General features: G+C 36.7%; 1 protein-coding gene across 2 annotated transcripts in view; it reads left to right on the plus strand.

Annotated features, from left to right (window-relative positions):
- Positions 1-15,437, plus strand: part of AIMP1 (aminoacyl tRNA synthetase complex-interacting multifunctional protein 1) — a 20,112-nt gene extending 4,675 nt beyond the window's left edge. For both annotated transcript variants that reach the window (XM_004686600.2, XM_012727684.1), the window contains exons 2-7: positions 704-837; positions 1,476-1,589; positions 3,219-3,389; positions 6,986-7,197; positions 9,112-9,280; positions 14,400-15,437. In XM_004686600.2, coding sequence (XP_004686657.1) covers positions 704-837; positions 1,476-1,589; positions 3,219-3,389; positions 6,986-7,197; positions 9,112-9,280; positions 14,400-14,566 — 967 coding nt within the window. In that variant the 3' untranslated portion in view covers positions 14,567-15,437. The remainder of the gene's footprint in view (positions 1-703; positions 838-1,475; positions 1,590-3,218; positions 3,390-6,985; positions 7,198-9,111; positions 9,281-14,399) is intronic.
- The last annotated feature ends 7,478 nt before the right edge of the window (positions 15,438-22,915 follow it).

Below are 22,915 nucleotides of genomic sequence, written 5' to 3' on the forward strand. Positions count from 1 at the left end.
TGTTATACTTTTAAATTACAAATTGGTAGGAAGTCAGATACCAACTTGTTGGTATTGTTAATGATTAACTTTTTAGTCACTGTGAATAGTTGTCTTAATATTTGACAATTTAAACTTTAACATGATGAATTAATCTCAATGTTCTGCGTCTTGATAGGATGTTTGTTCCATTTCTGGGGGTTACTATGAAATGTAAATCCATTTTTGTAATAAAGGGCACAAACACACATACTGGCATTTCCAAGAAGCCATATGATTGAAGATGATATTTCCCTGATTGATCTTTTCTTTACTGTCTTTCCTGTGTTCTATGTTCCTCCTTAAAATTTTAAATAATTACACAGTAAGGAACATCCCATATATGAAAGTAACATAGAGATGCAAGTTTCCCTTATTTGGAAGTGCATATGTGATAGCCCTTCCCTCAGTGTCAATATTTTGAAATTTTCTTTAAAACCTTGCAGCCTGAGATATAGTTACATAGGATGTTTATTGATTGAAGGAAAAAAACATTGATTTCCTGCCAGATTGAGGAATTAGACTTTTTATCATTTGTGCATTTCTTGTTTATTCCTGTACATAGGAAAAGTTTGCTTACATATGTTCTGAACAGTTGATGTGTTGATGTGTCCTTTTAGTCTGATTTTCTAGTTTCCTGTACAATAACGATTTTCCTTTATGGTGTGATTTATTTTTTATTTAGGATTTTCTGCCGTTTCTTTGCAAAAATGGCAACCAGTGATGCTGTTCTGAAGAGACTAGAGCAGAAAGGTGCAGAGGCAGATCAAATTATTGAATTTCTTAAACAGCAAGTTGCTCTTCTCAAGGAGAAAGCAAGTAAGCAAAGGAAAAATTTTCTAAGGAGATAGTAGGTAAACTGTATTCATACATTGACAATAAAAAAAAGGTTGCTTACCATATAAATTATTACTAAATCGTATAATGGCAATTTTTAGGTATCTTTAATATTTTAATTTTGTGTGAAATAATAAAGAACATATAATTCCATAGAACTTGTTATGGAGGTATTTTTTCTGAAATGCTTTTTATATTTTTTACAATATTTCTTGTAGGTTTTATCAAGAAATTGCTGACATGTAAAAAATATGAATTCAATTTCTACTTTAGAATTTGAGTTGAATTTTTCCCGGTGTATGGCAATGAAGTGAAATATTTTGATTTTATTTATTTAAATGTATTTAATTTTTCAGTGGTCAATGTTAATATCAAGTCTTTTGCCATCACTAAGGGAAACATGCTTTTCACTGCTACATAAGGCTGAATCGCTCACAAGATCCTACTTGTAATTGTAAGATGCTGTTATAATTACTTTTCATAATTTTTCATAACATTTTAAGATTATTTTTCTTAAAATTGATAAAGGATTTTTCTTACTGTTTTTCCTAAAATTCTCAGTGTTTCTTTTGGTAAAGTTGATTTTCCCCCATTGGTAAACTGGATTTTCTTGATACTAGTCTTGCAGGCAACTTTGAGAGAAGAGAAGAAACTTCGAGTTGAAAATGCCAAATTGAAGAAAGAAATTGAAGAATTAAAACAGGAGCTCATTCAGGCAGAAATTCAAAATGGAGGTGATTAAATATAGAATGATCAGTTGCTTTGAATTATAGTAATTATACCATTTATTGTTAGGTATTATGCTTGATTTCTCCCTTTTCCTCATGGCAGCCTTTCTCTTGCATTCATCTTCTTTATAGAAAAGAAAATCGACACTGGGAAAGTGGCAAAGCTGTGCTTTTAAAATTCGTGCTTTCATCTGTTTTCTGCTTCAACTTGATCATCATAGTTGTCTATTGACTAGTTACTGAAAATAAGCCATAATCATTTTTTAACATTAGGTTTTGTTGTGTACCCTGGACTTCATATGTATTAAGCATTTTACCCTAATTTACCCGAAATCATACTCGTCAGCATATCATTATCATTTCAACTACTGTGTCATAAAAATAAAACTAAACTTTATTTTTTAAAGATTTCAAGATAAAATTGCATTACTGTGTCATAACTACAAAAATAGTTCTATTATATTTCAGAGTATTACAATGAAACGTTATTGACTATATAGTAGCGAATCCTTCCATGGCAAGCTAAGGGGCCCTACATATAGTGAAAGTGTTTCTTACTATACTTCTTTTTGACCATTATTCTCCAGTGAATTATCTTAGATGGTAGAGTATAAAGTCTACCTTTAGATAAAATAAAGTAAGGGAAAATCAATATTATGTTGAAAACTATCAACTTAAGAGAATATTTGTCACTGGATAATTTGAGACTAATCGATGTTTTCAATCGATGTTTCCGATCCTAGGTGATTTGGAACATAGACATAGAATTAAATCAGCAGTTAAATCATAGCATTTAAAACGGCTTTTTCATTTCTTCCTTTTCTAGAAAATTACCCTATAAACATTTCAACTTTGATAAGATGGCAAAATAAACCAGCTGTTTGAATTAAAGTATTGAATTTTTCTAATGAAGAAACATAAAATAGGGATACATAAAATATGAAGTTACTGAAATGAGCAGTTAACCTCCAGAGATCTTAAAAATATCTCAGAAGACTGGTCTAAACATTGGTCAGCCTCTAAACCTCAGCAAAATCCCTCACTAGATCATTATATCTTCATGTTGACTTGGCTTTGAGAATATTTCTGACATTGCTGGTGGAATTTTATTTGCTTGTTTCCTAAAATAGAGAATCATGCAAGTAATGCTCTCTCTTCAGTAATTCTGATACAGAAATTAACTTTTTGAGGTGAGAATATTTGCATTTAGATTCTTGCTCTCCATCTGTTGTCTTCACTTCTGTAGAACTCAAGCCAGTCATCTTTAAATAGGAATATGGTTAGAACTCCATGCTCAGGGTACTTTTGAATCGCACAATTTAGTTCATTGAAAGCATCTTCTAAAATACCCAGAATGTAGTAAAGCCATAGTAAATATTAGGCATCATTGCTATTATTATTTGTAATTTTTGTCATTTGAGTCATTTGTGACTAAATGAAGATACTTCATTTATTCTTTTATCATGACTAGTATATCCTTAACTTCTTGACAACTTGATAACCTTCTTTATAATCACTTTCAGTAGCGTTTATATATATATAGTGAGTTCCTGTTTGAAAACTGTTCTTTTTTGTTATTCATAATTTTATAGTTTACATCTTTTATTCTTGGCTTATATTTCATTTTTGTTTCAGTGAAACAAATACCGTTACCATCTGATACTCCAATGCAAGCTAGTTCTTTGATTTCTGAAAATGTGATACAGTCTATTCCAGTAACAACCATATCTTCTGGTGCCAAAGAACAGGTAAAAGAAGGAGGAAGAGGAGAAGAAAAGAAGGTAAAAGAGAAAACTGAAAAGAAAGGTATTCTTTTTAAATCTTAAAGCTTATTTGACTCTTTTTTTGAGACAGTATCAACTTTTTGACAGTTTCAGAATGTAATTTGGTGTTTTTTTTTTTAGGTTGAGGTAATACTGGTTTATGACATAGAAATTGATTTAGGGCAGTGTGTTCACATCCCAATTTCAGACCTTTGGGACTGAATTAAAATAATGAATGACTTCGACAATAATAAGTATAATTCTCGTTCAGAAAATACACCTAGGAACCCACCTCTGCTTCTTTTTATTAGGTGCTACCTTAGTTTGAGTTCAACCTCTGCATCATCTTGCTTCTATTCATACTCTTTTCTTCTAAGCATAAATCTAACTCCCTTTTATTATATGCTCCTTTGCTCCTGTTTATATCATTGATCTAAAGAGGTCTAAAATAATGCTTATACAATTCCTTATACATGTCTCGTATTAGTCACACTCACTTAAATGTCTTTTTAAACTGTAAAATGTCTGAGGATTTGTGAGCTCACCTAAGCCAGTTCTGTATATAGAACTTGTCACCTCCTTTTGATAAGCATGGGTAACTTCTGTTGGTTTAAGGTAGACAAGGCTATACAGCCTCTTCTATATCACTTCACCACTAGGTGGTATGGTTACAATGAAAGCAAGTCAGTGTAGTTCTTCTACTTTATAAAATTTATTGAGAAATGAGCTCAAAACAACTGTATAACTTGTTCTTAAGTTTGGTGAGATCTGTGCTCAGTTCCCTAGCCAGGGTGCACTGTTATTCCAATCACAGGATCAGTTAGCCTGAGTCAAATGAGACAGCCCCCTTGGGTGTGGAGGGCAACACAGGGCTCAGTGGAGCTGTAGGTCTAGATCTGGCAGTTGGAGCTCTCTGTGACGATGGAAATGCTATGCGTCCCCACCCACCAACCACAGCTGTCTGCCAGTTGAGCCTGTGGTGTATTCTATTGTTACTGATGTTAGAACTGAATTCTTGCTTTTTTGAATTTAAATGTAAATAACTACTTGTCTCTGACACTGAGGTATTAGATGTTGTTGATACAGAGGATCATTTCGTGGTGTTTTACTGCTACATTGTCAGATCCAGAATTCCTTTCCTACAAGGTCTGTGGTACCCATTAAGTCTTCATCACTGTTGGATATAAGCATCACTTATTTTCAGTGAGACATTCGTAAAATCCCTTATGAAGACTATCAAAGTTCTTGTTAAAGATTTTAACATTTGCAGTCCCCTCTGGAGTGTAGTGATTTGATAGTCCACATGCCTGGCAAGGTATTTAAAATGCGTAGGAAATAGATTAAAGTTAAAAAGAGGGCCTCCCTGTTGTTGTAGGGGTAAGTCACAGCGCTATCACCACTATGGCCTGAGTTCCTGGCCAGGGAGCTGACCCACATGGCGCACCAGACCTCTCCTGTTTTCGCCCACTACCACCTTCAGCAGTGTACTTCAGTAGATCTGCCTGTTCTGTTCCCCACTCTGTCTTTGGTGAATCCTCTCATCCCCTGTATATCTTGCCTATATCCCAGTTCTTGTATGTATAAGTAAATAAAAATAAATCTTGAAAACTATGTTAAAAATTATGACTATAGATATAGCAGATGGTTACATTGTAATTTTTTTAAAAGATTTATTTATTTATTTATTTATTCATATAGAACTGGGGTACAGGCTAGAGATGCGGAGGGTGAGAGGATTCACCCCGAGACAGAACAGGGAGTAGAACAGGCAGATCAATGAAGTACACTGCTGAGGGGAGCAGCAGGCGAGTCAGGAGAGGTCTGCCGCGCCATGTGGTCACCTCCGGGGTAGGCGGGGATCGAACTCATCCGGAAGTGGCTTAAGCTTCTTAGTGCTGTGCTTTAACCTGCTGTGCCACCAGGGAGGGCCACATTGTAATTTTTAAAGTAAATATAGTTTATGACTCAAAGATATCTACTATTAAGATTTTGGTGTATTTTTTTTCTTGAAGTTGTACATATATAAATCATTTGGATTTTTACCATTAAAAACCTTTGTTGGGGCCATTCCTGGTGGCGCAGTGGGTTAAAGCACAGCACAAAGAAGCTTAAGCCACTTCTGCATGAGTTCGATCCCCACCTGCCCCGGAGGTGACCACATGGCTCTGCAGACCTCTCCTGACCCGCCCACTGCTCCCCTCAGCAGTGTACTTCGTAGATCTGCCTGTTCTGCTCCCCGCTCTGTCTCTGGTGATTCCTCTCACCCTCCGCATCTCTGGCCTGTACCCCAGTTCTGTACGAATAAATAAATAAATCTTTAAAAAAAAACTTTGTTAATTAAGTACTTGGAAAATGGTTGTTTTTAGTTTTGTTTTTACAAATTAGCTAATAAGATTAAAATTGTAAAGTATTTTAAGCAATATTGCTACCTCTTTTTTAAAAAATATACATTTGAATAGCCTCTACACATAACTTTCCTTTCATACTTAGGAAGAATTATCCTTCTTTGTTTCTATATTTGTGTATAAATTTTATCACATATTCATCATGTAGATGTCTGTTTTCTTTAAAAGAGATTTTTCTGTGCCTTGACACATGGACCATTTTACCTTACTCTTTCAACAGTGCCTTAAATCTCAGTAAATATTGGCTCAAAGATTAAACAAAGGTACAGTTGAGAAGAAATGGCCTCCAAACCATAATAGTTTCTATTATCTCATCAGGTTGAAAGCTGTTTATGGATTTACTTTGTCCCATAGTCTCTTCTGCTCAAGAAGCTACTATGAACTTCTGGAATATGAACTAATTGTAGATTCCATTTTGGCTCATTAACGAAAGCAATATTATGTTGAGAATTAGTTACACTGTCAGTTTATAAATAAAAATAGAATTGATTGCTAAAATACAATCCCAACAAAATGTAGATAAACCTACAAACTCTTAAACCTTCAGGGAAGTCTAAAAAATAGAAAATTCTTCATTTATTTACCAGTGTGCTTAACTGGTGGGAAAAGCGCTTTGTCAGTAAAACTAAAGTTCCTTTCATTAATTAACTACCAATTGTGGTATTGTTTTTAAGTTATGGGGTTTCTTGATCTGAAAGAGTCACAGTGAAAATCTTATAGTATTTTCTCCAGGTAGTTTAGGGACTGATATGCTTTCTCTGTAAAGGGCCATGTAGTTAATGGTAAGCCTTGAAAACATTAAAGTTTTCAAATTACTGAATAACTCTTTCATTTGTTACATTTAAATGAAGGTAGATTGAATAACACATTATTTTATTCTTACCAGTATTGATGCTAGGGGATTTTTCATATTGTGCTTTTTTTTTTCAAGATTTATTTATTTATGCATATAGAGCGGGGGTACAGGGCAGAGGTGTGGGGAGTGAGAGGACTCACCAGAGACAGAGAGGGGAGCAGAACTAAGTTGAGGCAGCTCAACTAAGTACATTGCTGAGGGGAGCAGCGGGCAGGCCAGGAGAGGTCTGCTGCATCATGTGAATCACCTCTGGGGCGGGGATCGAACTCATGTTGAGGTGGCTTTTGCTTCTTAGTGCTGCGTTTTAACCTGCTACACCACCAAGCAGGGCTCTGTGCTTTTGTTTTACTTCTAATGCATCCATTCAATATTTTTTAGGAGAGAAAAAGGAGAAAAAGCAGCAGTCAGCAGCAGGAAGTGCTGACTCTAAGCCAGTAGATGTTTCTCGTCTGGATCTTCGCATTGGCTGTATCATCACTGCCAAGAAGCACCCTGATGCAGATTCTCTGTATGTGGAAGAAGTGGATGTTGGAGAAACAGTCCCAAGAACAGTTGTCAGTGGTCTGGTGAATCATGTTCCTCTTGAACAGGTAATCTGTACAACTGAAATTGTTGCTGTTCATTACTGCCCCAAATGCTAGTTGGCTTTGTGAACTTGGACAAAGTTCTGCATTCACTCATATTTCTAGATGCAAATAATTATTGACACCTGAAATACAGCAGGACCTATTTTAGAAATGTGAATGTAGTAATGACTCAATACAGACAGATACATAAATATATTGTTTCTTTTCTTTTATACCTTTGTGACACATTTCTATGGGCAAGTCAGAAAATTGCAACATCTGGTGTTTTAAGTGGTGCTCATTCAAGAGAAAATGAAGTAGGCAAAGTTCCTAGGAAATCCTGAGGCTACCACTCTGTCTTTTCATATAAAGCAGCCAGGGAACACCTGACATAGCAAGTGACCTTTAAGTAGTATAAGGAAAGATAGAAAACCAGTTAACCAGTTAGATGTCTATGTGATGGTAGAGTATTTCGGCAGCCCCATGCCGTATGTCAGCTTGGGGTCTTCAGTGAACAGTGGTGGCCAATGTGTCTGGCAGAGTGTGCAAGAGGGATCTCAGGGGAGATGAAGTCAGAGATTAGGGTTTTAGGTGACAGGAGTCTTACAGATCATGTGAAATGCCCACCTGACTTTGATTCATGTGAGATGAAAGTCCTTGAAGGGTTTTGAGCTGAGTAGTGCGGTCTACCTCACATGTTAATAGAATCATTGAATTGCTCTTTCGAGGGAAAAGAGATGGAATTATGAGATAAATGAAGATCTTACTATGAAAAACAGACGTGGCACATACATGAGACTTTTGTGTTTTTTTTTTTAAACTTTTTACAATTCATCTGGTATAGGGCCAGAACTCTAGGAGGAAAGAACAGTTATAGTAAACATTCTATTAGCATTCTATTAGCATCCCTCCCCAAATTACATACCAGATTTATCTAAGGTAAAGGTCCACAAAGTCATCTGATGTTTAAAAGATTATACCTCTCCTATCCTATAGTTTTTTTCACACATATTTTCTGTACCTTTTTTTTAAGTGTTCATATATGTGGCATTTCCCAGTTACTTATTTGACAAAAAAGTTTTATTCATGAAGAATTTAAAAAGGAGACTTTCTGAATTCATGTGTTTACTTCATTTTTGTAATCTTAGAATTTTGGGGTATTTTTGCACATAATATTTATAAAACTATCTAGAATGCATCTACTTTTCTCTGGCAGTGATAGTCCTCTTCTGTTTGTTTCCAGTCCTCTTCTGTTATTTTAAGTTAAATTCCTTCCACTGAAAGAATTTTGATAATTTTGTGTCATATTTTTGCTAGTTGAGGACAAAATTAAGACACTTTAACCTCTTATGATTAAAGAATGTCTGTTTACTTCTATAACAAATAGAGTAGCCGTAAATATTAATTCCAGCGTGTGTAATGCTGAAATAAATGGTGAGTATCTTTTGATTCAGATATTGAATCTTATATACTATGTCCAGCTTTGGAGGGCAGAATGATCATGCAGTTATTTTAATGCTAGGACTTAGCTCAGTACTTTATATACCTGTTATGATTGAGTCCTTGTGACACCTCTTGAAGTCTGGTCATCTCCCTCATTTTGTGAGGGAACAGGAACAGCAGCTGCACTGTTGTATTGCTAGTTGGTGATGGATAATGTTCAAACCAAATCAGCTTCTAAGTCACTTACTTATTTGCAGTAACAATTTAATTGAAAGGCCTTACCTTTCTTCTCTCCATGGTGATGTACTGTCTATTTGTTGATTTTTTTTTTCATTTTTAATTGAGATTTCATAAGAATAACACAAAATTTTGGACATGTAAAGATACCTCCACAAAATTAGAATATTTGATATTTGGCGTATTTATTGTACCTTAATGTATTCTAGTTCCTGAGTTCTGGCACCTCTTTAATTATCAACTTAACATTTTACACAGATGCAAAATCGGATGGTGGTTTTACTTTGTAATTTGAAACCTGCAAAAATGAGAGGAGTGCTCTCTCAAGCAATGGTGATGTGTGCTAGTTCCCCGGAGAAGGTGGAAATCTTGGCCCCTCCTCAGGGGTCTGTCCCTGGAGACAGAATTACTTTTGATGCTTTCCCTGGTAGGTATTCATTAGTCATTATTTAAGTAGTGTTGGAATTACAAGCAATACTTGTAATATTGAAGTTTCCCTATATTTCACGTATATGTGAAGCTATGTCTTGGTTCTGACTTGTTTCTCTTAGCATTTTCCTCTACTATTCTATTCATGTTATCACAAGTGACTGAAGTTCACCTTCTTTTTTTAAATAGCTAATAGTATTCATGAGTGCGTGCGTGTCTGTGTGTGCATGCGCACACATGCATGGGTGTGTGTGTATACAGCACATCTTAATCTACTTTAATCTGCTCATCTGTTCTTGGATTCTAACGCCTAACCCAGCGGAACAGCATCCAGTAATTATTATATTTGGACATGGAGTCTGTTAGTACTCATCTTGTTCTTCCACATCAGTTACTGCTTCTGTAGCAGTAAATCTGAAAGGAAATAACAGCTAATACAACACAATAGAACATTCGTCTTATTTTTTTCCCTTTTCCCAGAGAGAGCCATGATTTATCAGTGCGTTATTTTTCCACATCTGGTTTACATTTTAAACCTTAAGGTGTCTGCTGGTACATTTTGATGTTCACTTGATGTGCTTAGTGTCTTGAGATTTTCATTTTGTGTGCTATATATTAAGTGTGGTACAGAGATTGAAATGGGGCACAGCCCTTTGAGCTGCTGGTTTTCTTTTAAGACTTTTACACTTAACGACCATTTTCTCCAACTACAAAACCAGAAAGCTCCACATAGTTTAGAAAAAGGCCAAAAATACTTCTTTAGCAATGGCTAAAACTTCTCCCCACCCAATACTTTTTAAAATCCTAAATGTGTAGAGCTATAAATTTTGTCATTTAAGTACGGTCACAGCTCCCTAAAGCAAAAACAACTAAAAAATATTCGACAGCTAGGAGACAGTACTATTTTTTGGTCTAAAAAAAAAAAATGAGACTTTGTATTCAGACTTTTTAAACTTATTGTTTTAACTTCCAACATGTTTATTTCTGTTGCTGTTGAGGCTTATTGATAAATATTAGTGAATGGTTAATCACAAAGTATATATGAGATGCAAGAGTGTTTAACTTTTGGATCCGTTCTTTCTTTAAAGTAAGTGAAAATGCTTCCTTATTTGATTGTCCTCTCTGAAACACATTTTAGTCACCAGAAATGCTATGGTCAAGATTACCAAATGCTCCTCGTAGCTAACACATGACTGGTTCTCAGTCCTGTTCACTGCTAACTTAATTTTGGGACCCACTTATTTTTGGGACACCTTCCTGGTGCTTCCCCTTGCTTCACTGGCTGCTCTTCTCTTCACCTTTGCTGACTTCTCCATACCTCCCTGGTCTCTTAACTTGTCGTGCCCCACACCTTGATCCTTGACCTCCTCATTTCCTTGGTTATTTTCTCCATCACTTCTCCAGGTTCCCACTAGACTTTGTCACTAACGTGAACTGGGGAAGAGGAGCTTATTTCCCAGTCTGTACCCTAGAATTCCCCTTTCTGTGTTGGTGTTTTCCATGTCTTTGGACAGCAACTCCACTCTTCTAGTTGTTTTTGTTTTCTTAGCCATCTTCCCCTTCAGAAAATCCTTGTAGTGGTGCCTTCTGAACTATCTAGAATCATTGTCATCATCACCACCACCACGCCTACTTTGATCCTGTTGCCGACATCTCTTGGCGAAAACACAAAGCCTTTTGCCAATCTTCCTGTATGTCCTGCCCTTGTTTTATGTCTGTTTGGTTATAGCAGACAGAGCAATAGGGGTCTGATTACATTATTTCTCTGCCCCAAACTTGGTCTTTCCATTGACCGAGAGTATAAACCCAAATCCTTACACAGTCTGCCATTATCTCATTAACCTTACACACTCTAACTCTTCCTCCATCACTCAGTTGAGCTACCCACTCTTCGTCCAGCTAGCCGCATGCCCCCTCCTTGACTTTGTTTTTCTCCAGAAATGTATCATCTGTGTCTACTGTGCATAGTTTATTGTCTGCCCACGTGGAAATGTAAGCATCGTGAAATCCAAGATTTCACTGTTACATTTCTACAATCTGGAAAAATAACAGAGTGAAAACTCAATTACTTGGTTAGTGAATAAATAGAAGGAAACTTGGAAATGATAATAATAAAAAAAATAAACCCATAAGCATACAGTATTTGGGGAACAGAACTGAATATTTGTGTTCATTGTTGCCAAGATCATTTCCCCACACCATTTTGTTTTTAATTGGTTAGTTTGTAAAATTAACTGCCTCCATTATGGCAAAGTTTTACTTGTGTTTTCGTAATGCTAATGGTAATAGTTATTATATTTCAAAAACTCAGTGAATTAAATGCAAAATAATTAAATTAGTGCCAGGCTTTTTATGGCCATCCATGGCAGATATCAGACAAGAACTGATGATCAGTGAACATTTGAGAATGGCCTAATGAAGAGGCAGTTTCTGCTTGTTATTCCATACTTACAAATGCCTGGGACTCTGGAATTTGTATTTATTGTTTTTTAGGTTTTAAATGCTGAAAAGGTGGTCAGAGCTTTTCCTATCTGTACAAACTCTTCTCTAACCTATTACTAGTCCTGTGTGTGTTGTTTAGAAGGTACCGGCCTAAGATAATCTCTGAATGATTAGTTCTCTTTCAATATTTAAACCATTTTCCAGTGGTGATTACTGGCATTTGTCTAGTGATTTCAGAGAATATTCAAGTTCTAGCTTTAGGAACTTTTTATTGATGTCATCACTTGACTTCTTCGGGTAACCATGCCAAAAAGAAAGGAAGGCGTGAGAAAGAAAATTCAGAAAATAAGACTCAGAGGAAGCTTACAAGACACAGGAATGATGAAAGGCTTCTCTGGAAAATATAAATCATTTAAAAAGAAACTCTTTAAACTGTTAGCTATGGTTTTCACAGCAGTGATTTAAACTAATTTACAACTAGCTTTATATCCGACAGGTAGTAAATCGTTGAGTAACGTTTTGAACAGTTTCCTCTGAATCATTGTTTTTTATGGTTGAAGTCTTGGAATTATATTCAGAGTATTTGGGTATTGAGTTTGTGGTAGTAAAAATGGTTTTGGAGGTTCCTCTAGATAGTCTCTAATTCTAGCTCGCCGCACGTAAGTGTAAAATCTTCCTCTCTTGACTCCTGAGTGCTGATGCCCTGGAGTCTTGCTCAGCCTCAGCCTTTTTGTCTAAGAGCAGGGGCTTTCTGTGACTTTCTCTCTCTTATGGGTTTTGGGAGCTCTAACTTTGGAAACACCAACTGTCTGGTATTTTAGGTTCTAGCTTCAAATTTTGAGCCTCAGTGCCTCATCTGTACAGTCAGGTTGCGTTGATCACATTCGTGCAGGGAACTGAGAAGAGTAATTGGGTGAGCTCATTAGGGTAGTGACTGCAGGGTGAGTGTGCGTGATTCTGAGCGCAGTTTGCTGTAGGCGCAGGGCCTTCCTGGGCCTAAGAAGCTTAGTTTTGTGTGCCCCACAGCTTTGTTCACAAGGGCCTGTTGAGGTATGCATTCAGCGACACACTGCCCGCGTAGCCAGTGTTGACACTGTGAAGCTGTCACACAGATCTGCTCTGCCCTTTGAGCTGGCGCATTATCATTTGTCCATTTTTTCCAGACGCATCATTACTCAGAGCTCCCTGCAGTGTCACTGCCTTGGGCTTCTGAGAACGCTGTACTGCTTGCTCCCCATGAGATCTGTGTCCAAGCAGCGTGGTTTACTACTGAGGCATAATTTAGAAGCAGAATCAGAATTTACAGTTTCTTTCTTGTCTCTTCCTATACTGAGAAAGGACAGGATTTCTCAGTCTTCCTTAATAGCAGTATGGTCTTCTATATTACATGCAGCTTTTGGTGAACTACTCTATCATCTTTGAAAGCCTTTGTAACAGAGGAAAGCTTTTTTATGTTCTTGCCTGCCTTATGGCAATTTTTGAAGAATTAATAAAGAAGAAAACTAGCATGGGCAACAAATTTATTTACCATTTTTATTTCTATACATGTATGAGTCGAGAATAAACACCAGTTTAAATACTAAGATGTGATAGATACAGAATACAATTATCCCCAGTAATGTTTAAATAATTCTTTTGTAAGTATTTCTGAGATTTCAGTTAGGGGTCACTTAGGCTTCTAAGGCTTCTTACCATTATGAATTACACTTTTGAATGATTGTACTCTCTCTGTTGCCTACTGGAAAATTATTTTCTGTTTGAATCTAATGCTTAAGAAATAGGTTACTTATCTTCATTGTTTCTTGAAGCAATATTTTATCCCACTTGAACATCACCAGCTACTAAAATGATGTTTTTGTTGAGCATTATTCTCTATTTTCTTATTATTCATTAGAAGAATTGCTTTATATTGGTTGCCTTTAAGCCTAGACCAGGTATTTCCTATAACATTCTGGTTGTATTGATCGTGTTTTACGGCGAGTGTTTTATTATAGAGAGGGTTGGGTTATCATCCACAAACAAGAGGCGCTTTTGCTTCTCTCTGTACAGCTTGTCACGAGACAGGATCTAGCCAAACAGGGACACTGCTGTCACATCTTGGCTCCTCTTTTAGTTGTGCATCTTACCTTCTCTGGCCCCAGTCTCTCTATGCTTAAAATTCCGTGTGAAATCTTGCCTCCTCACTGTTGTTCTCTGTCCAGTCAATCATGTGGGCAGGGCAGCAGATGAAATCCACAAGGGTCCTGTGGTTAGCTGGCAGGCTGTGGCCTTTGAGCCCTTGTAGTGCTGATCGCTGGCTTGTACATAATTTTGCATTATCTAGTCAAGTTATTTGGTATTTTGAAGCTTACTGAAAGGAAGCAGAAGCCGCCTTTATTCACAGTTTTTCTCTTTATATGTACTAATAAGTATACTTTTGTTTTATTGATTGGGAGAATAAAGTCATTGTACTGGATTTTCTGCAGAAATATTTAAGAATAGAAAATAGTATCTTTAACATTTTTTAGGAAATGCCAAGCAGGAATGCCAATCAGGAATATAAACTGGCATTATTAAAAATAATTGTTAATATTCTCACCAGCTCTGAAGATCAGAAAGCACTGCTAAGACAATTTACTGGAAATATCTGTGGACTGTTTGTTAATATGTTAGCTATATAATTTTTCCCCTAACAGGAGAGCCTGATAAGGAGCTGAACCCTAAGAAGAAGATCTGGGAGCAGATCCAACCTGATCTTCACACCAATGACGACTGTGTGGCTACGTACAAGGGAGCACCCTTCGAGGTGAAAGGGAAGGGAGTGTGCAGGGCTCAGACAATGAGCAACAGTGGAATAAAATAAAGGAAAAATCCTTCAACTACTGACATGACAGTAATAAAATGAAATGTTGGTCAATTGTTAACCTAAGATATAACTGGCTCATTTTGTTTTATTTCTCTTCTAGACTTGACTAGTGTTTCAAGCCTGGTATATGTTCTTTTCAGTCAGTTGGAGAAATGCTACATTTTCATCTCTCTTACTTGGGAGGAAATTGCCTCTTTTCTGATGATTTATTTTTAGCATGGGTGTAGATTAGCAGACTTTTTTTCTTTTGACTTTTAGATTGTTTGAACTAATTAAGGATTTAGTGTCTCATTTGAAGGCTCATAATGCATGTGATGTTAAGTCCTTGCATTTTTAGTAGAGCTTATGTCTGTATTATAGATGCCCTATAGTCTTCACCAATGACAAGTTAGAGTTTAAACAGGTTTATTAACTAGTCATCTTTTAATGGTATTTAAAATGACCAGGTGTTGAGTCTAGAGAGCCAGATGTCTTAGAAGCCAGGAGACATGGGGCTAGAACTTTATTGCTCTTGTTGCCAGCATCATCCAGGTGCTCACATGCACAGTGACTTTTTGCAGCACTGAAGTTTCCAAACTGTGTATTTAATTTTTTTTTTCCATGTAGCAAAGTAATTAGTAATACAGTTTGACTGCAGCATAAATGTACTGTATGGTGTTGCTAGTGACATTCCACTGAGTTGACAGTAAAAGCAGCAGTATGTATTTTTCACTGTAGCTGATTTATAGATCCATTGGGTACCTAATGAAAAATTATAGCTTATTATCTTTAGAAGAGGATTTAACATCAAGCTACTTTGTTTTTCCATGTACCCTACTACTGTCAATTTTAAAATAAGTATAGCCATAAACTTAACATACATGTGTTAAGTTAAATAATTTGTTACATATGTGATATACATATATGAGTTAAATTTAAAAAATAATAGTCATAAACTTAACATTCATGTGTATTAAGATGTCAAATATCTATTTTCACTCGTCTTACAGATATTGTAGGACCAATGAAAATTAATTTAGGAATTATGAGCTTCAAGTTCACCAGCCTTCAGATGATGACTGATCATTTGAGCTTCCAATAGAGAAATGCATCCTTGGAGGTAGGAGTATAGATAAGTTCAAAAGAAAACTCAAACATAGAATATTTTAGCACTGTAACTCTTTATAGTATCTAATAAGGAAAAGCAAAAGAAAAAATGTTTTGAACAGTTCTGCATGCCCAGTTATAAAATGTGCAATTACAGTTCATTTAAGTTCACGGAGTTCTGGTAAACCAGGTTTGGTACTGTTATAAAGTGTAGTCTGAATAGCAACAGAGTATCATCAATCTCTGTTGACAGCTAGACCATTAGCTAAATTTTAGAACTTATTATGTACTCATATTAATGTTATTTTGGGAATAAAAACTATGGCAGTCCTTTGCGACTCTATATTATGTAATTTTTCCCAATTATATTAAATTTCTTTATGGAACTCATGTAATTTAAAGGATGTTTAATCTACTTAGTTGAAATATTTATTCTCAAAAAGTGAAATGCACTGGTGTAGAATAAATTATCTGATGTTTTTATAGTGAAACCCAAATTAATGATTATATCACATATAGAAGCAGAAATACTAGTTTTTTTTTTTTTTGTGAAAGCCCATGATGTAGCATTGCCAACAGCTGATTAATGACTGAACTTTATGAATTTTTACCACAAAGGACTACATTATGAAGATTTCATTTAGCCTTTTTCAAAATTATACCTTGTTAATGTTACCAAACAGCCTTGCTTCCCTCTGTAATACACCCAGAACATGAACATTTGTGTTAAAGAGTACTGAAGAGAAAGAAGTTGGGAGTTAATAAGGAACAAATTTCCAAGCTATGTAGAAATCATTACTCAATGTGCTATCAGTGTTACCTCAGTTAGTTGCTATTTTTACAGAAAATTTCGTTCTGTTTTACTTGTATTGGGACAAACAAGTGCTGTCAGAATTAACAAAGAAAATAACTTAGTTAGTAAAATGATGGCTGGTCATAGCTCCTCAAGTCAAAAAGAAAAGCTTCCCCTGCCATTGCAAGGTTGGTCTACTCTCTTAAAGTGACTGTTAGCAGGACTGGCTTTTCTTTCATAAAAATAGGCCCTGTGTATTATTCTGTTGAGTATGAGTCCTTTTCAAGACATGTTGATTTTAATGATTTTAAACCTGGAAAAATTTTCCCTACCTTCTACCAAGAACATCAAGTGCTTTATGGGTAGTAGAACTTTAAGTGCTCACCAAACACGTAATTTGGTTTTGCTTGTAAAAGTATACATAAAGGTCCAATAGACTGTATATAAAATATTCAAAGCAACTCATGAAAGTTTGGTTAGAAGCATGTCAACAAAGTAAAGGGTGTGGATGGGGGAGCTGGTAGGTAGCAGGACCCTGCCCATGGAGCAACAGTAGTCAGGCTAACTCGAGTGGGCCCCAACCAGCATTTTGTACATGAGTCTCAAAGATGCTAAATTCATACTACTTGGTACTCACAGTTTCGAAGCCAGATCGCTGCTTTGGGTTCTTGGTTCTACATGCCAGTGTGATCCTAGGCAACTGGCTGGTTACCCTCTCTGTGCCCTCCCTGTCAGGAGGGCTGTACCAGCAGCATTTGCCTTGTATAGTTGTGAAGATTGTGTGAGTCAGTACCACAGGACACTTAGAACCATGCCTGGAAGATCACGGATGAATAGTTTACGAAAGGGATGGCTCTTCCTAGAATAGTGTCTCTCTTCTGGCCCCTTTCCTAGCGTCACGTTTCCTGAGAAATTGAATTCTTGTTGAATTCTGATGCCATTACATGGAAGACATGAAAAGAAACAGTATGTTAAAGAATATTTCCTGAGAGCTGTGGCTCTGTTTGGTCCCTGAAAGATACCCCCTAGAGATGTTTCTTATTGAAACTTTTTCTCCCTGCTCTACATTCCAACTGCAATGTACTTTTTAGATACTTAAGTGCCAAGCTAGCCCTATTAATTGATGTCCTTTCTCTGATTTTGTTACTATAAAGTTTCAAATAGTTTTGCAGTTCTCATAGACTTAGTAGAACAGTATTTCTAACTGTTGTTAGTGTAGCATAAATAAGCAATCCTTTCCAGTTCTTAGTGGGTGGAGAAGTACCTGCTACCTCTAACAAGGGCATTGAAAGAACATGGGCATGGATATATCTCCTCATTTTTTCAAGAAATTTTTGTGTTGTACCTTGAAAAATATAAAAATATCCAAAGCCATGAACTTTAGCTACATAAATGATGACGTAGTCCTGCTTCTGAATACTGTCCAGCTGTGTGGGATTAAACCTCATCACCAAGCTACAAAGAACAATGAGGTACGCAAATTAATATCACTCTGATAATATTGCACATTGCATTGTGGAAAAAGCTTTGCCCTTCAGAAGTTTACTGAAGAAATAACTAGGCTCTTTTCTGTCAGAAGTTAGGGATGCGTAAGTGATACCTATTATGCATTTGAGTGTAGAATTATTTTCAGGCGATTTACTGATTTATAAAGTGCTTTCACATATAACCAGTTTGTTTGTTTTTTTAATTCCATAGAATGGTAGTCATTTTATCAGGAAAAAAATGAAAAGAACAAAATATAAATTCCCATGCTAAGGTTTAACAAGTTGTAGCCTAATCTTCCAATTCTTATTAATCCTTGTGTTCTTCTCCATCCCAGCCCTTTCTTGTCTGTCAGTTAAATAATCATGTGGATTCTTTTATTTGAAAGATAAGTTAAACTTCTATTTACACTGTCAGGAAGGATAGTAGAAAGTAAAACAATCTAAGCCTTAGTAGTCCTATTGGGAAAGTGGGGTGGCTCCTTTCGTGGAACACACAGGTGACTCGAAAGGGGGAGCTGAGGTAGCTGAGGTCATGAGATGGCCCTCTGCAATGGTTACATGGAGGATTTACTCAACTGTTTTCTTTTTGCTGTGGGGGAGTTCACAGGAAGGGAGAATTCAGAGGCAAAAGCAGGCTGCTGCAGCTGGCAACTGCTGTTCTAAACTGTTTAGCCCAGCCAGCCTATGTGGAAGACACTGAGTTCCCAATCAGTAGGTAGGTAGACAGGCAGATATGGATTTAAGCTTGGATCAACTCTTGGTAGGTTTCCACTGCCACTTGGATCCCAAGCCCAAATTGGCAATTACGATGAAGATGGGATGGTTGCTGACGGCTACCATGCCTCTACAAAACTGGGCTGAACTTCAGTTATGACCTCGGTGGACTGAAAAGGAGCCAGTGATTTAGACATGCTTGCTAGTGCATATATATAGTTGTGTGTTTTCTTTGGACAAGTCTTGGCAGTGAAAATTCATTGGAGTATTAAAAAAAAAAGCAAAACCTTGAGATTTTGGGGAGAAAAAACCCAGAACAATGAAATATTTGTTGGTTTGAAAGCAAGACATCTGGAATTTCAGAATGTGAATTAATTATTGTATATTTTACTTTTTCACACTTATCTATTCCCTTGTTTTTTTTTCCCTCCCCTTCTTTCCACCCCAGTAACATATACTATTCCCAATTCTCAGCGATTTTGAATAAAATATGTGTTACTTTCTGTTTACACCAATATCATTTCCTATTGGCAGACTAGTGTCCTTAGCAACAGTCAGCAGAAACAAGCCTGTGGCCATAATTGCAAGAAAAAAGAAGTAATCCTTTTTAATGAAAGTGCTGACTACCCTTCTTGCCTTTTCTGTTGCTGCATACTGCTTAGGGAATTGTTCAGATAGCAACTGTTGGTGTCTCATCACTTCTACAACTCATGTGATGAGTCTTCAGATTAAGGCTGGTCTGGAAAAGCTGTATGTTTGTTTTTGAAAATTGCCTCGTTAGAATACCGTACCTCCCAGTAGAGAAGTGTTCTCAGTATATGCATCCACTTAACTGTAGCCCTAAGATGACATGTTTGGTTGATACTAATTTAAAGCCTACTCAACTTTTCACATCTGGGGTATTTGGAAAGAATAGTGTAGGATTCATCCAAAATCAACACCACAACTTGATTTCTCTTTGAAAAACTTTAATGGATAAAACAAACTAAAATTCACTTTTAATAGGTTCAGGAAAAGAGAGTGACATTGGTAGAAATAACTTTTTCCCATAATTTTCAGTTTTCATGTGAAAGGATAACATTTTCTCCTAAAAAAGCATATGCATTGAAAACAAAAGCTTCAAATGCTCACGGAAGGAGATATTTTTAAAGTAGTTGGACTGAGGATCTGAAAATAGCGTGTTACCTAAAAATGTGAGCCTTATGTAAAAGAACTGTAATATTTCTGAAAATCAACAGAACCGAAATTCTAAGCAAGTTCTTTATGTAACAGAAAGGCAGCATAGCTAAAAGAAAGCCTGAAATTGCTAGATGAGATGATATGGCCAGGATAATAAACTAGTGAAGGTTAAGTATTAGGGTCAGTCACTAATGTTGCAACAGTATACTGGAGCCTCAAACTAAAGTGTTCAAAGCTTAACTAAGTTTAGTGGAAATGTTTAGATTCCAGGTGAGAATTACCTATACATTGTGGTTCTGGAGGGAAATGAGGAGAAATTGCAAATTACAGACAAGGTGACAGGAAAGATAACCAAAGGTGAACTTTCTGGACACGTTTATCTACCTGGGTCTAACTCCATCGCATTGCTCTTTTGCTGCAAGTTGTGATTATCTCCAGTAAAGGGAAGTTTACTCAAGGGACACACATTTATGTTTGATAACAAGCCAAGGGCCCACTGCCTAATGTACATAAAGCCAACTTTGTAATACCAGCATTTTGAAAGAACAAAGTGTTTGTGAATCAATGGCAAAATGATAGTAATTAAAAGTCAGATCATCTTCTTTTCCACGAAAGAAAGGAATACTATGCATTCTGGTGTGTAGAAGAGCATGTCTGGAATTCAGTGCCTCTTGGATAGTGTGATAGCATTTGGAGCATATTAAGAAAGCACACTGACCAGAAGAACAGGGAAGGTGCAGTGCAAATGGCAATAGGACTTCTGAAATAGGAAGGGCAGTCAAAAAGGGGGCAGTCGTGAGTAATTAATGAGCTATTGGAGCAAGAACTTGTACCATGGGAGATAGAAAGCCATGCCAAGGATCTGTGTTCCCCGAGGTGGACAGGGGAAGGAGGAGGGGGTAGCAGAGGAATGAAATGTTTAAGGTCTTATTTGATTAGCTGAGAAAATAGAGTGGGAAGATTCTTGGTTAGAGAACTATTTGTCATCACTCAGTAACAGAGAAGTGTGTACTTGAGTCTGAATTCTGGACAGGCAAATAATCTTTGATAGGTATGCATTAGAGTAGATCTTGGTCATGGAGAAAAACTGAACAGCAACTATGAGATCAGCCAAATTAGGAGAAAAGTATAATATAAAACCAATAATAAAGGAAGGTGGAGAAACATCTTGTATTCTTGCATAGGGAGTTTTAATAGCACAGAATGCCATTTGTCATAAACACTATGAAGAATTTTCTTTTTTGGAATTAGAAACATAGTATTTGGAAAAGATGCGAACAAATGCCTGAATATTTTGATTTTTTAAAAATCTGTTCCTTCCTATTGCAGTAACTTTGGTATGCAACACTGTACTTTATTTAGAGGGTAGGTCATACCCTTCAGATGTATGGCATCACACCTGGGTCCTCAGCAGTGACATCATACTCCTCCATACTTTCCAATGCCCTTGCCCTCTCCATTGCCGAGGGCAAACTTGTCCTCTTATGTCAAAACATGATATAAAAGCATGTTAACTATTCTGGTGTTGACAGTAATATAGAAGTAGGTAATGGCAAAGAATTAAGAATCTAGTTTAGGTCAAGAAATAGAAATAATGAAAGACCTATTTACTTCCCTCCCTCCCTCCCTTCCTTACTCTTTCCCTTTGTTCACTAAGGAAAGGGTGACTTTATTAAGAATGGCATTAATATAAAAATGACGTGGAACTAAAAACCTTAGATTGTATACTTAGAAATAACATGATTATAGGAACATTTAAAATACTAGTTTGGCAAAAGTTACCATAAACAAATTTAAAGGATAAATTATAGAATTGAAAAAAATGATTTGCAACTTGAAGGACTAATATTAGAGGGAATGCTAATATTATAGTGCACATGGAACTCTTCCCAGTTTGCCAAGCTGGAAGTACTAAATACAAAGATGCCTCCTGGCCCTGTTAAGGATGATAGGAGATGTCACCCAGGATCGTCTGAGTACTGTAGGCACCGCTACAGTGGGGCTTTGTCATCTGGGAGAGATTGGCCTCAACTTAGAATATAGGATTTATTGTCAGGAGTCGGAGTGAGATCAGTGGGAAGAAGATGACTCTGAGGAGCTCCAGTGTCTCCTGGGGAATGGGAAACAGGTTGGGCTAATCTCCCCTAACTGCAGATGGCTGTCTTCACTGCAGAGAGGCCAAATGGTCCAGATACTACTTGGGGAATGCAGGCCCTGGAGAGGCTGATGAACCATCAAGAGAGCAGAGTTCTGGTTAAAGGGACTGAGGGGGGCTCTTGCTAAAACTAGTGCAGGGGAGTATATGGATGTAGAGGGCTCCAGAGCTAACTGAAGTGTGGTCAAAGAACGTAGACGCAATACAATGGGAAAAAAAGCCAAAAATCATATTTTTTATGAGAATCAAATTTGTTACACTTCTAGAAAGAAATTGAGTAAGATATGTTAAAATTAAAGGCTCTTTATGCTAGAACCCACACTCTTGAGAATGTAACACAGAAGAAAAGTTCATTTATATAAAAAGCACATGTATAAGACTTGCAGGAGCATGACTAGAGGTGGCAGAAGATGAGAATGTGCATCAATAAAAGAGTGTTACCTATATACCAAGAGATGTTACACAACCTTTAAAAGGATGAATTTAAATCAGATTTAGAGTTGAAATTTAAAGGCATATGTGAGGTGGTGTTAAATGGGTGAAAAAAATGATACCCTAGAGGGCATAATATGAGTACATTTTTTAAAAAGACAAAACCCTAGTGTCTGTGTGTGTGTGTGTGTGTGTGCGTGTGTGTATGGGTTTGCAGCATGAGCAGAGAGTGTGAGTGCTCCTTCTGCACTTAGTGGTGACAGGAGCTGTCTGTAATGGGCTGCTTTGCAAGAGGAGGGGTGTGAGGAGAAAGATGTGATGGTGAGCCAAGCAGTGGAGGATGACTAAAGAAAGCAAAGGTCACATTTAGGGATTTATGTAAAACATACATATATATGCACATCTAAAAAGAAAGAAGTCGAGGGGGGGGGCAGACCGAAGTCTTCCTTTTTGCATCTGGAGGCACCTTCCCCTCTCAGTCATGACCACCCAGCCTGCCT

Source organism: Condylura cristata, unplaced genomic scaffold (assembly GCF_000260355.1).
Source record: "Condylura cristata isolate star-nosed mole 26May11 unplaced genomic scaffold, ConCri1.0 scaffold00021, whole genome shotgun sequence".
Taxonomy (NCBI): domain Eukaryota; kingdom Metazoa; phylum Chordata; class Mammalia; order Eulipotyphla; family Talpidae; genus Condylura; species Condylura cristata.